We start from the raw sequence: 15202 nt of genomic DNA on the forward strand, positions 1-15202 counted from the left end.
AGAACAACACTGTGAAGAACCACTACACCATTTTCCAGGTGTAGAAACTGAGGCTCAGAGACATTAAGCAATTTGACCAAGGCCTCGCACCTAGCAAAGTGGCCTCAACTGAAAGTGTGACTCCAACTTCTGTGCCATGGACACTGCCACATGCCTCCCTTTCCCCCCTAAGCCTCAGCGCTGTGTGTGTGAGGTGTGTGTGACAGGAGCACCTGGTCCCGCCTGCCTCATGGGGCTGTTTGGGGATAAAGGATGAGAATGCACATTGTAAAGGGTGTGATCCTGTTCATATGCAGTACTGTGCTGAGGCTCTATCCTCTCTCCTCAGGGAGGAAAGAGTTCAGGGGAGGGGGCCACTCAGCTCTCAGGACAGCCTGAGGCTGTACTTTGCTGTTCTCCGGCCCCTTCCCCCAATTCACTGGCCACAGGCACCTGGGCAAGGTCTTCCTCCTTTGGGGCCTCGATTTCCCACCTAAGATAAGCAGGCTGCTCCAGATGGACAAAAAGGGCTCAGATCAGGGAGTCATGACCGGCCTCTCCCAGCCTATTGGCCATTTCACTAAGCTGTAAGCTCCCTGAGGACAGGCTGTATCTTTTCCTCATCACCCCCGGGTAGTTTCTGGGACACAGTTGACCCTCAGAACATGTTTATTGAATTAGTGAATTATCTTAATGAATACTCTTTCTCTCAAGCTTTGACCCCAACTAAAGGGTAAGTGCAGGGGAAAGAGTGAGCATGTGACTTCTAACCCATCCTCACTCCTTTTCCCTAAGCTTAGAGTTGCTGCCTTAGTGACCAGTTCAAGTTTGTATACGCAAACCTCTTCCAGAAACAGACATCACCTTCTTCCCAATCTTCTTCTTTTCCTGGAAATATCCACAGCATAAATGGAGCTCAAGTTTATTTGAATTTGGTTTCAAAGCTGCGTGGGGGATGAGGAGAAAGGGGATTGATTTAGACCCTTAAAGATAAAGGGGGTGGTGGTCATTGCAGGAAAGCAGGGGAACCCCAATTCCAGCCCCCCTCTTTGTGTCAAAGTCTGGGGAGGATCTGGGAAAAGTAGACGGGACCGGGCATTTTTATAGATGAAGAAACTGTCCCTGCAGGACTTTGGGGTCCTCCTACTTGATGGGGGTCAGACAGGAGACTGTTCTGTTTTTCCAGACAAATCCCAGCCTCTCCTTGGGAATGGGGCTAAGGCCCTGTCCCCTTGGAGAGCATCATGTTCAGGCCTAGGCCCTGGGAGCCTCTAGCACAGAGTTGTGGACTTGATAAATCCCTCTCACTAAAGATACAGCTACAAGGACTTCCCTGGTGGCACAATGGTTAAGAATCCGCCTGCCAATGCAGGGGACATGCGTTAGAGCCCTGGTCCGGGAAGATCCCACATGCCGCGGAGCAACTAAGCCCGTGCGCCACAACTACTGAACCTGCGCTCTAGAGCCCACGAGCCACAACTACTGAGCCCGCACGCCACAGCTACTGAAGCCCGCACACCTAGAGCCCGTGCTCCTCAACAAGAGAAGTCACTGCAATGAGAAGCCCGTGCACCGCAACGAAGAGTAGCCCCCGTTTGCCACAACTAGAGAGAAGCCCGCGCACAGCAACGAAGACCCAATGCAGCCAAAAATAAATAAATTAAAATAAATAAATGTATTTTTTTTAATTGAAAAAAAAAGATACAGCTACAGGAATCAGAGCTGGGGGTGGGCCTGGGGACTTGCAGGGCCTATGGGACCTTCCTGCCTGCCGCTCCCTGACTGCTGAGCGAAGGAACAGCAGCAGAGCGCCAGCCAGGGTCCAGGGCAGGGGGCTCCTTGTGGCCCCTGGTGCGGCCCCGTTGAAGCGGAGGTTCTCATCCAGCTGGAGGCAGCTGCCTGAGGCTGAGGCTTGGCAGCACTCCTGGTAGCAGGGCTGAGCCACAGCCCTGTGACACCTGGGCGTCCCTGTCACGCAGGCCTGGCTGCGCCCTGCAGTGTAGCCTAAGCTGGACCGTTTCAGCTGCAAGAAGAGCTGAGACCGTTCATCCTCCCCTTGCCTTCGTCCCCCATTCACAGAGACAAAAAATGTTAAGTTGGGTTGTGGGCTGAGCTGAACTTCCTTGGACCCCTCTCTCCACCCCCATGAGGCCAGCCAGCCCGTCCCCAGAGAACATACAGGGTGATCAGAAACAAGGGGGCATGTCACAGACACTTGGAAGATTCCAGCCACTGCCTTGGATTTCAGCATAATGTGGAGCTCAGAGGGTCGAGCAGCCTGGCCCTCAGCAGGTCTAGCTCCAGCCCGATTCGGCTGCTGACCCATTAGTCGAGCGGGGGAGAAGAGAGACCTGCAGTTCTGAGGGAGGGCAGCACCCAACCTTGGAGCACTGCAGGGACCCACCTCACAGAAGTCCAAGCCCTCGGGGCACTCGGCCACAGCTTTCTGCCTTGGCAGGAGATTTTCCCCTTGAAGAGAGAGTGAAGGGAAGGGTAAGGGGTGTGGAGCCCTGTGAGCTCCAGACAGAGGCGGGGCTGGAGCCCCATCCTGCCTGTCCCACTGGCCCCAGCCACAGCCACCCCTCGCTGTCCATTCCTGCTTCCACTTCCCAGAGCAGGCAGATGTGGACAGACACTCATGTTTCTCTTGGGGGCTGGCAGGGTGGTGGTCACCAGTGGTGGAGTGGGAAGTGTCTTTTCCTCTGGGATGGTCAGGTGGCCTAGGCCTGGGAGCAGACCAGAGCTGTCTGGGGAAGGGCTATGACACGTCTGCTGGGGGACAATTCCTCTGCAAAGCCCCAGGCCGCCCCCCAGGGGAGGGCATCTTGTGTGTGGACTTCACAACCTGAAACTCTCCCATCTCTGCCACCTGGAGACGCACAGGAACTTGCTCTGGCTTCCTTGGAGCTTGTGGGGAGGAGAGCACTGGCCCAGCTGGGCGGGGAAAGGTGGCGAGTCGGAAGGGGAAAATCCAGAAGGGGTGGGGCACTGAGGAGGAGGGTAGACCTCAAAGCTAAGGGTCAGCCCAACAAGGTTGGGGTGTTGATAGAGGCTGGGGAGTTTGGGGAAAACAGCTCAGGTGTTGGGGGCCTGTCAGAGGGTGGGCTCAGAGCTGGGCGCTAGTGGGTGGGCAAGGCTCAGGGCTGGGGACAGGTGGGGCGGGGCTCAGAACTTATGGGGCCAATGGGAGGAAGAGTCAGAGTGGAGGGCAATGGAGGAGGGGCTTGGAGTTGGAGGACCACGGAGGAGGGGTTCAGAGCTGCAGGCTAGGGGGATTGTCTCACCCGAGGCCAACTGGTTGAGCTCCAGGCAGAGTGGGCCGCCACTGCAGCACTGCAGAGAGCCGGGTCCGGGGCTAGAGGCCAGCAGGTAAGGGCTGGGGCTGGTTTCATTTCTCCCCTCACAACTGAGGCTGCACCAGGCCATATAGTGGGAAGCGTTGAGTTGGATCAGCTGGGTAAAGAGAGTGCCTGCGAGTCCAGGGGGATGGGGGGTGGCCAGCCAGTCCCGGGCCATATCTCAACTCTCAGGGCAACCCAAACACCGACTCCTCTCTCTTCTGCTTCAGCACCTCCCTCCCAGCACCTTACTGGAGGTACCTGAATGTCACACCCCTTCCAACCCTGCAGCAGCCCCTCCTGGCAGCACCCTGCCTGGTCCCCCACAGCAGCCCTACCCCTGCACTCGCAGTAGCTCTCCCCTGCGCTGCACTCTGCTCTTTGGTTGAAAGGCTCTGCTTCCCGGTTTGCACGCCTCTCCATGGCAGGGGAAGCTATGGAACATCTGTGGGAGGGTTTGAACGCTGTGGCCCTCTTCCCACGGGTGAAGGCATCCAGGAGGCTCTCTCCCCCTTCACAGACTGCTTTGCCGCTTACCTGGACAGGAGCGGGGGTCAGCTGGCTTCTCACCAGGTTCTGGGCTACCAGTAGGACCTGCAGGAGGACTGGCAGGAGGAAAAGGAGAGACGAGACCACTGCAGGAAGCACCCAGCTCAAGAGTCAAGGTTAAGGAAAGGTCATGCAGCGGTTAAGTAGAAGGGGCCACGACACAGGTGAAAAGAAGGGATAGCCTCAGGGCCCAGGAGCAGTCACAGGTTAGGGTTGGTCACCTGGACCAGGAAAGGCTGGGGTCCCTGGGCTTAGGACAGCTACCTCTGAGCAAAGCAGCCTGATGGCTACTACCGGTCACAGACATCTTCTGAGAGGTAGGCCAGGAGCCCGAGAGAGTGAGGGACTGATCCTGGGCAGCCCAGGGAGGGCTGCAAACAGAGATTCCCATTACTATGCTATGCAAAGGAGTAAACTAAGGCTGGGAGCCAGGGGGTCAACTTGTATGGAATAAGGGGTCCCAGGGGCTGGGCTTTTGCTTCCCGCAAGTCATACTTTCAGAGTGACATTGAGGTAGGCACAAAGGGGCCTGCAGCCTGGTAACGGCCCCTTTGAGAGTAAATGTTGTTGTTGGCATGGCAACAGCAGCATCCCAGGCCCGAGGGGAGACAGAGCTGGAGCAGGTGCAGTGACAGGAAATAGACATCCGGTGCTTCTGATGTGGCCTCATTTGCCTCTGACATCAGAAGCTGCTGGGGGTGGGGAGTGGCGGGTGATGGGCTTCCTCAGAACCCAGGGCAGGGAAATGCTGGGTCACAGAGAGGGTCAGAAGTCAGGGCTCCCCTTGTCCAGATTCTTCAGGGTTCAGACCCAACCCTGTTTCTAAATCAGAGGTGAGCTAAGGGCAGGAGGTACCTCTCAGACCCTGGATAGCTGGATGCCAGCTCTGGTTCCCCCAGGACGAAGGGATCAGATCTGTAAGGGTCTGCTAAGCCCAGGTTCAAGTTTTTCCATGCGAGGCAGAAAACTGCTGGAGATGGGAGAGGGGGACCTTATTCCCATCTTCCCGCCCAACCCTGGGAGGCTGAGCACAGCCCAGCCCCCAGATTTCCCAGGGCTAACAGGGCATGTTTCCCTGCCGTCAAGGGTTGGCCCTCCGTCAGCACCTGGATCTCACAGGTGATCGCTGCCAGGGTGATGTGATACAGAGGAGAGCCTGGACCCTGTCTGGGCTGGGCCCCTTCTGGCCATGGTCTTTAATGCATGAGTGGGGCTGTGCTCAGAATCCTGGGTGCAGAGGTGAGGCAGGGTAGGACCCCTTGGCAATAGGGGCCACTTCTCTCTCCACCCTCACCCCTCCTTACTACCAGGAGCCTCAGCCCCTCCATTGCTCCCTCCCCTCCAACGCTACACTCAAGAAGTGTTCTCATCCAGTTAACACCTCTCAAGGGGACTTCAGTCTCCAAAGGCAAATAGGTCAAGAAGGGGGCCCAAAGGTTCTCCCCAGCCCCTGTGTCCTTGTGAAAGGAAGGACCCAAGCCTCCCACACAGCCCCTTTCCCGCTTCCTGGTTGGGACAGCTGAGGCTGGAGGGACAGCTCAGGAGTGTGAGGGAAGCAGACAATCAGAAAGCCGGGCGAAGCTTAGATGGTTACTTGGTATCTGTGCTAGTTCTGCTCCTTGCCCATCTACTTTAGTCTGTGCATGTCTCCATAAATAGAACATTCCCAGTATTCCCTGAGCCCCACCCCATCCCAGCTGTAGACCTACCTGCGCACCTGAAGGTGTGGAGGGCAACCAGCGTGTGTGCCTGAGTCAGGGAGGCTGCAAGCGCAGCCCCTGGAAGCTGGCGGCTGCCCCTCCTCCCCTCCAGTCATCTCTTAGCTCTGGCAGTTCCCTCTGATGCTGCTGCCACCGGGGACACAGGCAAAAGAAGGAAGCACAGCTGATGTCCAGACTGAAGCCAGAGGGAGAAAATAAAGTCAACTGGCAGGTAGAAGGACCCCACTGGAACGTGTCTTATCTGTGTAGATGAGAAACCCGGCAGGTGGAGCAGGCTCTCAGAAGAGATGAGAGGGATGGGAGGCCAGGGTCGTCCCAGGGCCCACCTGCAACGGGAGAACTCTGTCTGTCTGATAGTGGAAAGGGGAGTGGGTGGGGAGAGGTCACAGGCCCATTCCTCCCAAGAGAACTTAGAGACAAGGCTGCCAGCAGGGCAGGATGGAAAGATGAAGGGAGAGGTAGTTATCATCCCAAGGATAAAAAAATGTAAAAACAATGCAGAGGGAAGACAGAAACCTCATCTTTGTCTGACGCTCACTTCCCAACACATGGGTTACTTTTAGGGTGCTCCCTTTGTAGAGCCTTCCAGCACAAGCTGACCCAGCGAGGGGAACAGAAGGGAAGTGGAGGAAAGGGATGACAGTTGAGGCTGGACACAGATTTACTGGATTTCCTCTCAGAGGTAGGGAGGGAGGAGACTCCCGCTTCTGGGAGGTTCATCCCAAGATCAGCCTCTGGGTTCAGCAGGGCCAATCTGGGGGTCAAGCCCAGATTCCTGCCTGGGCTGGGAGGGCAGGCAGAGTCCTGCAGTTGCTCTGATGGAGCAGTTTCCTCCTTGAAAAGTGAGCTGAATCATCTGTTCCTGGCAGGCAGTGCCCTGGCAGAGGTTCAGACTCCAGGTCTAAAGGAGAGATTCTCATAAGACTCAGGAACCAAGGACGCACTTCTGGGGATTCATGAGCCCCTGAAATTGTGTGCAAGAATGTATATGCAGGGACTTCCCTGGCAGTCCAGCGGTTAACACTCCCCGCTTCCACTGCAGTGGGCGCAAGTTTGATCCCCGGTGGGGAAACTAAGATCCCGCATGCCATGCAACACTGCCAAAAAAAAAAAACAAAGTATATGCAAGCAGACTTTTCTAAGGAGAAAGTCCACAGTTACCTTTGTCTTTCCAAAGGAATCTATGATCCTTAAAAAAGATTAAGAACTACTGACCTAAACCCAGGAAGAGCACCACTCCGCTCTCCTTAGCCTAGTAAGGGGGCTCAGCTGTAATCCTGTTCTTCTTATAGCAGACCCCTGAAGGCCAGACTTCAGGGAGCCACCTCTGGGGAGAACCACTGCTTCTTTATTTATTTTAAAATATTTATTTATTTATATAAATTATTTTGGCTGTGCTGGGTCTTAGTTGCGGCATGCGGACTTCTCGCGGCATGTGGGATCTAGTTCCCAGACCAGGGATCAAACCCGGGCCCCCTGCCCTGGGAGCGGGGAGTCTTACCCACTGGACCACCAGGGAAGTCCCGAGAACCACTTCTGACTGATGCAAGTTTGCAGGCACCTCCTGAGTAACTCTGTGCCCCTCAGGGCTGGGTGGAGCTGGCCACACAACTCTTCCAGCTGGCCCAGGTGTTACTGCACCTCCTTACCTCTGGGTCTGCTCCCACCATCTCACATCCATTTAATTCTCAAGATTTGCAAACCTAGCTGTGCCTGGCACGTGGAAGGCACTAAAAAATATTTGGATGAATGTAACAAATGAACAAAAGGAGTCTCCGCCCCCGCCAGGGGCTTGTTTCCTCCCAGGCACCTCTGGCTCAGTTCACAGGATGACTAGTTATCTGGGCAAGGATGATGGCAGGACTCCACAGAACCTGGTCCCACCGCCCCTCCACACTGTAAAGAAAACAAACGGGCTCTTGGAACGCTCCATTGATTGACCTTGCCGTCCCAGGTACCCACTCCTGAAGAGGGGGCTCAGAGGAATGTGACGGTGGGAAAGCATCAGGTGTGTCCCTGGGAAGGCCTGATGCTGCTACTGCCCCAGCTGGAAGGCTGGAGAGACATCCCCTCCCATGTTCACCATTTCCCAGGCTTTAACTCTCTTCTCAAAAGGCAATGTCTCCTTGCACTTTGGGCCTATTTTCAGTTACCAATGTTTTTAGTTGGCTCAATTAGGTTTTATTATCCATTCGCTCTGCTTTAGAAACTCAGGCTCTGGCGAGGTTGTCCAACTGGGGTTTTAAGCAACTGGAGGAGCCAAAGTACAAATGAACATGTGAGGAGTTGCCCAAGGGATGGGTTGAGCCAGTAAGGAAAATCCCAACCTGGTGGTGAAGCCCTACTCATGGAGATAACTAGGGCAATAGATGAGTGTGAGGGAAAGGCCAGCTCTGGAGCTGGGATCTGTCCAAGCAGACGTATAAGTAGATATATTACAAACAAACTGAAGGTCTGGGTGCTGAGGGGCAAAGGGGCCCTCTGGGGAATCCTGTTCTGGCCCCGGCCCTGGCCTTCAGATGACTGTGCTGAGGGCAGATCAGGGCCCCCTGGCTCCCCTAGTTCTTTCCCTTTGGGATCTGAATCCCTCAGATTCAGATCCTGAGGCAGCTGCTCAACTCCACCCAAATCTTGGCTATCTGGGCTTGGAGAACACAAGAATATTAGCCACTTCTCAGTCAAGGAAGGATCCCATGGAAGACAAAGGGAGACCAAAGCCTCTTGTTCTGAAGTAGCAAGCAGGTGAAGTCAGTGCTGGTCTTAGTTTCACTGTGTGCCAGGCTGCTGAGGCTTAGAGAAGGGGCAGGGCAGCAGGCCCATTCCAAAACAGCCCAAGTCCTTCCTTTATGCAAATAAAAAGGCAACCCTGGTGCCACAACTTTGTCCTTAGCAGAGGTCCTGGCTCACCCTCCCCATCTTTCCCTAGTACGGTATGCGCACGAATGGCTGACTCAACTAAGGGCAGGGCTTATCCTGGGGTGATGCTCATTTGGAGAAGTGGCAGCAAATGGGGGTGGGGAATGAGGCTAAGTCAGAATTACCCAGCATAATATATGTAACATAACAGGCGCTCATTAAACTTCAGTTGCTACTGAAGATCGTGAGAAAGAGGTAGGGAGGTGTTAAGAACTAGAGGACTGAATTAGTACATAATCCCGGGCTTCAGAACAAGACACATTCAGAACAAGGGCTGGTTTTATTTTCCAACAGAATCTTTTTTAATATAAAACAAAGATAAAACACACCCCAACCCTGCAATATGCCAGCATGCCTTGCTTCTACAAGATGCATGCTAGTCCGTAAGACTAAGTAGCAAAGAGTCTTTAGGAGCGTTTGGCTGGGAGAAATAGAAAAAGCAGATCTTAAGGAAGATTGGGCTAGCCCCACAGCTGAGAAACATCCCTGAACACTAGAGCAGTCCTTGTCTTTTCAGATCCTCGTACGTCTTCTTATTCACAACATTCCCACTGGAGTCTTCGTACTCTTCCTAAAAGGGAAGAGGAACACCATTAGCTACACCTCCTGGGAGAAATGTTTGGAGCCAACCTCTGGATACCTGAGCTCACCCTGGCCTGATTCCATGCCATTCGTCTAAGACAGCCTTTCTCAACTGGGGTTCTGCTCTATTGCCCACAGCACCTATTAGACATCTAGGATGGTACCAATTATGACCGATCCTTGTGCCTATCTGAGAAAATAGTTCATTCAAATCACTGCGTTTAAGATGAGGAACCCTGGTTGAGAAAGGCTCACTTAAGACATGGTTTTCAAATGGTTCCCAAGAATCCTAGGTTTCTGCCTAAGAGACCACTACAGGGGATGAAAAGCCAAGGCTGAGCCTCTCCACATCCAGAGCGGTTCTGCTTTTTTCTATTTTATTTACTGGAGTTCTACATTACTGTCTGAAAAAGGCTTTGCTGCTAAAAAAAGGGACACTGAAAACCACTGACCTAAAAGAGAAGCAGCAGCTACTGTACCTCACACACACATCATTCCTCATCTCTGAAATCTGTTCAGGATGACTATCTCAGGACCAAGGATAGCTCCCCACCACAGGAGAAGGTCATCTCTCATCAGATGCTCTCCTCAAAGGATATCTAATGTATGACATGGAGTCTCAACTTCTTAGCTTATGAATCCTCACGGCAGGACAAGACACAGGGCACTCCTGCTTGCCACTTCAAAACTTCAGTGGGAGAATATAACCTGTCTTAAGACACAGATTTAAAGTCTGACACATTTAATTTAATATCACCAATGAGTTAGGCTTACAAGTCAAGAGCCAATTATAGATATTGTCACATTACACTTGCTACTGCAGTGAACCAGGGACCATCTCTTACCTCCCTTCTACATGGTGAGGGAGCTCTGTCACTTGATGCTCTCCCTGATGCTACGTGAGCACTCACCTCAGTGTCAGGCTGCCATCGTTCCGATGCCTTCTGCAGTTTCAGCTTGGCCCACACTGCAGGACGAGAAATGATCAGCAATCAGATTCCACTGAGTATCTACTGGGTACAAGGTGTTACAACACATTCCTCATTAGGATCCCCCTGAGTGCCTGCCCTTGAGACTTCTACCTGCCCCAAACTGGAATTTTGGTTCTGGATCGCCTGTGGACAAACCCCTTTCATTGCAAAATTTACCATAATGTTTCTTTGCTGTAAAATAAAAGTTGGATCAAATCTAACCAAAGACCTCTTAGAATTGAGAACTGATACTCTCAAAGGAAAAAGATAATGTGGTACAACGTATAGGAATTATTGGAAAAAGTGACCTTACTGTATTAAAGTTCATAATAGAAGAGACTGAGAACACTAGACCTTGTCAAATATGTCTATTTAAAGTCTGCTGCATAAGCTCTATTTACAATAGCCAGGACATGGAAACAACCTAAGTGCCCATCATCGGATAAAGAAGATGTGGCACATATATACAATGGAGTATTACTCAGCCATAAAAAGAAATGAAATTGAGCTATTTGTAATGAGGTGGATAGACCTAGAGTCTGTCATACAGAGTGAAGTAAGTCAGAAAGAAGAAGACAAATACCGTATGATAACACATATATATGCAATTTAAGAAGAAAAAAAAATGTCATGAAGAACCCAGGGGTAAGACAGGAATAAAGACACAGACCTACTGAAGAACGGACTTGAGGATATGGGGAGGGGGAAGGGTGAGCTGTGACAGGGCGAGAGAGAGTCATGGACATATACACACTAACAAACATAAGGTAGATAGCTAGTGGGAAGCAGCCGCATGGCACAGGGATATTGGCTCGGTGTTTTGTGACAGCCTGGAGGGGTGGGATAGGGAGGGTGGGAGGGAGGGAGACGCAAGAGGGAAGAGATATGGGAACATATGTATATGTATAACTGATTCACTTTGTTATAAAGCAGAAGCTAACACACCATTGTAAAGCAATTATACCCCAATAAAGATGTTAAAAAAGATAAAATAAAATAAAAATAATAATAAAGTCTGCTGCACATATTTCAAAAACTTCAGAGGAAAAAAAAAAGTGAAATATCATGGCCAAAGAGTCTGAAAGATAAGATGGTTCAACAAACACTGAAGACATTAAAACGAGAATTCTGACAGTTCAATAACTAATTATTCCAAAGATCACGAAAAGGGGAAGACATCTACAGACACCACCATAGCTTCAGAGGGAGGGGATCAAACACGTACAAAGACAGGACAGATAACAAAACTAGGGAAAGAACAACTTAAACCTGTAAGAATGGTGACAGGAAGGTGCACCCTTAGAACAAAGAGCTATGTGGAGCAGATGGGACAGGTCTGCTGCTACAGAGATAAGATGATAAAATATTAACAGATTACAGTGAAAAGGAACAATTACTTGATTCTTATATCCTTTCACATTTCCCATCAAGTAGAACAATCTCTAAACTTGACCACACTTTAAAAAAAAAAATTTTTTTGGCCATACCGCATGGCATGCGGGATCTTAGTTCCCGGGATCGAACCCATACCCTCCACATTGGAAGGCGGAGTCTTAATGACCAGGATGACTAGGGAATTAATAAACTTGACATGATTAGAAGGTATATCCTATAGAGGAAGTTGAAGTCTAAGATGGGTGAAGAAATAGTAAATGAGACAACATGTAAGAAAGTACTTAGCTCTGTGCCTGGTGTACAGGCGCTCAACTAATCATCTTTTCTTTCCTTGCTAATTGCCTTAAATTAGCTGAAGTCTTCAGGCCCAGATAATATGCACATTACAAAGGAATGGAGAATTTACCACGTGCCAGGGCAGGGCCTTATCATATTCTTTGTCCAGGCCATTCAGGAATCCAACCCAGAATGGTTCGAAAATACCAGATATCAGAAAGGCTGTCATGATTTTCTTTTCTTTTTTTTAAGACAGAGTGTGGGCCATCTCAGAAGGTGAGAGGCCCCGAAATACAGGGTGGTTAGTTTTTTTTTTAATAAATTTATTTATTTTATTTATTTATTTTTGGCTGTGTTGGGTCTTTATTGCTGTGCGCAGGCTTTCTCTAGTTGAGGCAAGCGGGGGCTACTCTTCGTTGCAGTGCGCGGGCTTCTCATTGCGGTGGCTTCTCTCATTGTGGAGCACAGGCTCTAGGCACGCGGGCTCAGTAGTTGTGGCTCATGGGCTCTAAAGCGCAGGCTCAGTAGTTGTGGCACACGGGCTTAGTTGCTCCGCAGCATGTGGGATCTTCCCGGACCAGGGATCGAACCTGTGTTCCCTGCATTGGCAGGCGGACTCTCAACCACTGTGCCACCAGGGAAGCCCCTGTCATTATTTTCTTAAAGAAAAAAGTGGATGTAGGAAACTGGAGCAGTGAGGGAGATGTTACTCTTCAGAGGAATCTGAAAACAATTAGAAAAAAATGGAACCACCTCTGGGCGCCAGCGTGGGTTCACTAAGAATAAGTGAGGCAAATTAATTTGAATTTCCTATTTTTGATGGGATAGTGCCGACCTGATAAAAGGTATAGACACAGGATATCATGATTTTAGCAAAGCGATTGCTCTCACAGGCAATGTCCCTAGAGTTCATGAAAACATTGTAACTCTCATGATACTGCCATTAAACAAGATGGTGTATTTGAACCTGATGCTATTAGTTTATTAGTTTAGTAGACTTATACCTAGTGAATATTGGTCAATTGTGACCAACCACCTAAATGGGGAATCTCTGGTGGCAATTCCATAGGGCTCTTTCTTAGCTGTCTTTTGTTCACCTTAAAAAAAATCGTAAGTCTGGAACGATGGAATGATTAAAATAATAAATTTATAAGTGAAATCCTTCATTTAAGTAAAAAAAACAAAAAACCTACTGTAACTTAAATGACAGTACTGAATCTCTCCCTCCTTGCTAAAAGCGCCAAAAGGAAAACTTCAACAGAATGATCTAAAACAAAGACAAGCAAATCCAGTGTGACAGCTGTGTCAACGGTTACTTCCTTGCCCACTCCCATTAGGGAACACATCTTCCCAAGGTGTTCTGGAAGGAGCAGTCCTGGTCTAACAAGTAGCTATTTTTGCTGCCAGCTACTGAAAAGACAGCTGACTGGACTACAGATGTCACCTGACCCAGCTGCACCTACCTATTGTCTTTCCCAGATATTAGAAATTGGGACACTGAGAGACTGAGCTGGATGATGGCAGGCTCTGAAAACTGAGAAAGGTCATACAGGGCAAGGGCTAGAGTTGTCTTCATTGTGAGCTAAGGCTTAAAGAGAAGACACAAGGAAGTGGAGAAGGCATACATGTAGAGGGAAGCACAGCTGGATAAGCATATACTTGCTAACATGATGGAGGGCATGGAGTTAGGTTTTAATTGGTTCTCTTCCTCATAACCAAAAATCCTTAAGATGTCTAGTTTTGATACTTTCAAAAAACCCCAAACCCAAAACCACACACAAAATCCAGGTTTAATAGAAAATAACTATTCCACCGATAGGAAAAGAAGAAAAATTGCAGAAACTCTACAGAATAGAATTAACTTTGATTTCATAATTGATTGGCGCCTACTATTAGTGAGACACCTGAGATAAAGTCTGTCATGATCTTGTGGGAGTCAAGATATATAAAACCATCTATCTGTTACTGAAAGTCCTAAAGGAAGACAGAGAGTTAATCTAAGATACTTAAAGGGAGGAATAATCCCTGGGAAAAGAAAGGGAGGGGGAAGGTGATGATAAATTTGTAATAAACCTATAAATGATCTATTGGGGGGGATGAGAAGAGAAAGTGATAATTGAGATAGAAGTGAAACTACAAATGCTTCTATTGAGATAGAAGTGAAACTACAAATGTAGAGAACTTACAAATATTAGAACCTACAAATATTCAAGGGAAGTCATGATGGGTGGAAATGATACAATAAATCAAAGAAGTGGTAATAATAATAATATGCATATAACAGAAATTGATAAACCTAGACACCTGAATAAGGAGATAAATATTGAAAACAATATGGATAATGGAAAAATCATGAACCTGCCAATAATATTCTGGAAAAAAAATTAAGTTTTCTAAAAATCTTTGTATGGCTAAAGAGAAAATGCATAAAGTTTTTTCTGGAATACACCTTAATGATCATCTCAAAAACATCTACTTGATGATGATTTAAAAGAAGGCAGGATAGCACTGTGGAAAGAGAAGAGACTGCTGTAGAACAGACATGGGTTTGCTCCATGGCTTTCTTCCACTTACATGCTATGTGACTTGGAAAAACTTACCTCATTTTCCTCTTCTGGAAAATATGGGGGACCTCCTACATCACTGGTTGCTCTGAAGATTAAATGAGTGTAAAAATCTCCTATTTACCTGGCATACACCAGGCACCTGGTAAATGGTAGCTAGTAATAGTAAGATTAAACTCCAAATGAAAAGATAAGGGTGACTTCGGATCTCACGCCTCAGACTCTGCAGAGGAGCCCACAAGTGAAGCTGATAATGATGGCAGCTTATGCTTCTTCACTGAATACATTCTACCCTGTGGTCAGACAGGCTGTAGCACTTGACCTGCATTATCTCATTTAAACTTTGAGACAACTCTCTGAAGTAGATATATCAATATTATTACCACCCACATTTGATGGATAAGGAACTAAAAGACCTAACTTGTCCTGTGTCCCATAGCCAGTAAGTAAGCGGTGGAGCCATGATTTGGACCCTAACCAGTGGCCTCTCCAGAGTCTGCACACTTAACCACCACATGAAACTATATTAGGAATGTGGTTTTGAACCAACTTTACCCTTGAAGCAGAACATATGAAAACATATAAAACTTGACAGAATCCATCAACCAAGTCCTAGGGAAAAAGATCATGACAAGACGTAATGGAAGTAAAACCTACTATGCATAAAATAAATAAGTTACAAGGATATAGCACAGGGAATAGATCCCATATTCTATAATAACTATAAATGCAGTGTGATATTTAAAAATACTGAATCACTATACTGTACACGTGAAACATATAATGTTGTAAATCAACTATACTTCAATTAAAAAAAAGTGAAATAAAAGAGATAATGGCCATCTGAAAGCAGAAGAAACACTTTTATAAACAAGGTGATAAGGATATTGATAGATCTGAGATTAAAGACA

The 15202-nt window shown here is 48.7% G+C and overlaps 2 protein-coding genes across 2 annotated transcripts in view; both read right to left on the minus strand.

The window, feature by feature from the left end:
* Nucleotides 1-917: 917 nt before the first annotated feature.
* LOC137208776 (uncharacterized) lies at nucleotides 918-8560 on the minus strand. Its single transcript, XM_067709441.1, has 6 exons — nucleotides 5576-8560; nucleotides 3855-3922; nucleotides 3264-3449; nucleotides 2384-2448; nucleotides 1691-2002; nucleotides 918-923 (listed from the first exon to the last, which is right to left on the minus strand). Exons 1-6 carry the CDS (start codon nucleotides 5680-5682, stop codon nucleotides 918-920), a joined length of 744 nt encoding a protein of 247 aa, XP_067565542.1. The 5' UTR covers nucleotides 5683-8560.
* Nucleotides 8561-8764: 204 nt separating this feature from the next.
* Nucleotides 8765-15202, minus strand: part of SF3A3 (splicing factor 3a subunit 3) — a 29226-nt gene continuing 22788 nt past the window's right edge. The window contains exons 16-17 of the mRNA XM_067725561.1: nucleotides 9997-10052; nucleotides 8765-9074 (exon numbers count right to left, since the gene is read on the minus strand). Of these exons, the coding sequence (XP_067581662.1) occupies nucleotides 8997-9074; nucleotides 9997-10052 (134 nt within the window). The 3' untranslated portion in view covers nucleotides 8765-8996. The remainder of the gene's footprint in view (nucleotides 9075-9996; nucleotides 10053-15202) is intronic.

The sequence above is a fragment of the Pseudorca crassidens genome, chromosome 2, assembly GCF_039906515.1.
Source record: "Pseudorca crassidens isolate mPseCra1 chromosome 2, mPseCra1.hap1, whole genome shotgun sequence".
Lineage (NCBI taxonomy): Eukaryota > Metazoa > Chordata > Mammalia > Artiodactyla > Delphinidae > Pseudorca > Pseudorca crassidens.

Bases quoted from the DNA above. Each gene is read 5' to 3' on its own strand.
- LOC137208776 (XM_067709441.1), bottom strand. From the start codon at position 5,682: ATGACTGGAGGGGAGGAGGGGCAGCCGCCAGCTTCCAGGGGCTGCGCT. The intron at 3,923-5,575 runs GTAGGTCTACAG...TCCTCCTGCCAG, and splicing joins CCACACCTTCAGGTGCGCAG to TCCTCCTGCAGGTCCTACTG. The intron at 3,450-3,854 runs GTAAGCGGCAAA...CTGGACTCGCAG, and splicing joins TGACCCCCGCTCCTGTCCAG to GCACTCTCTTTACCCAGCTG.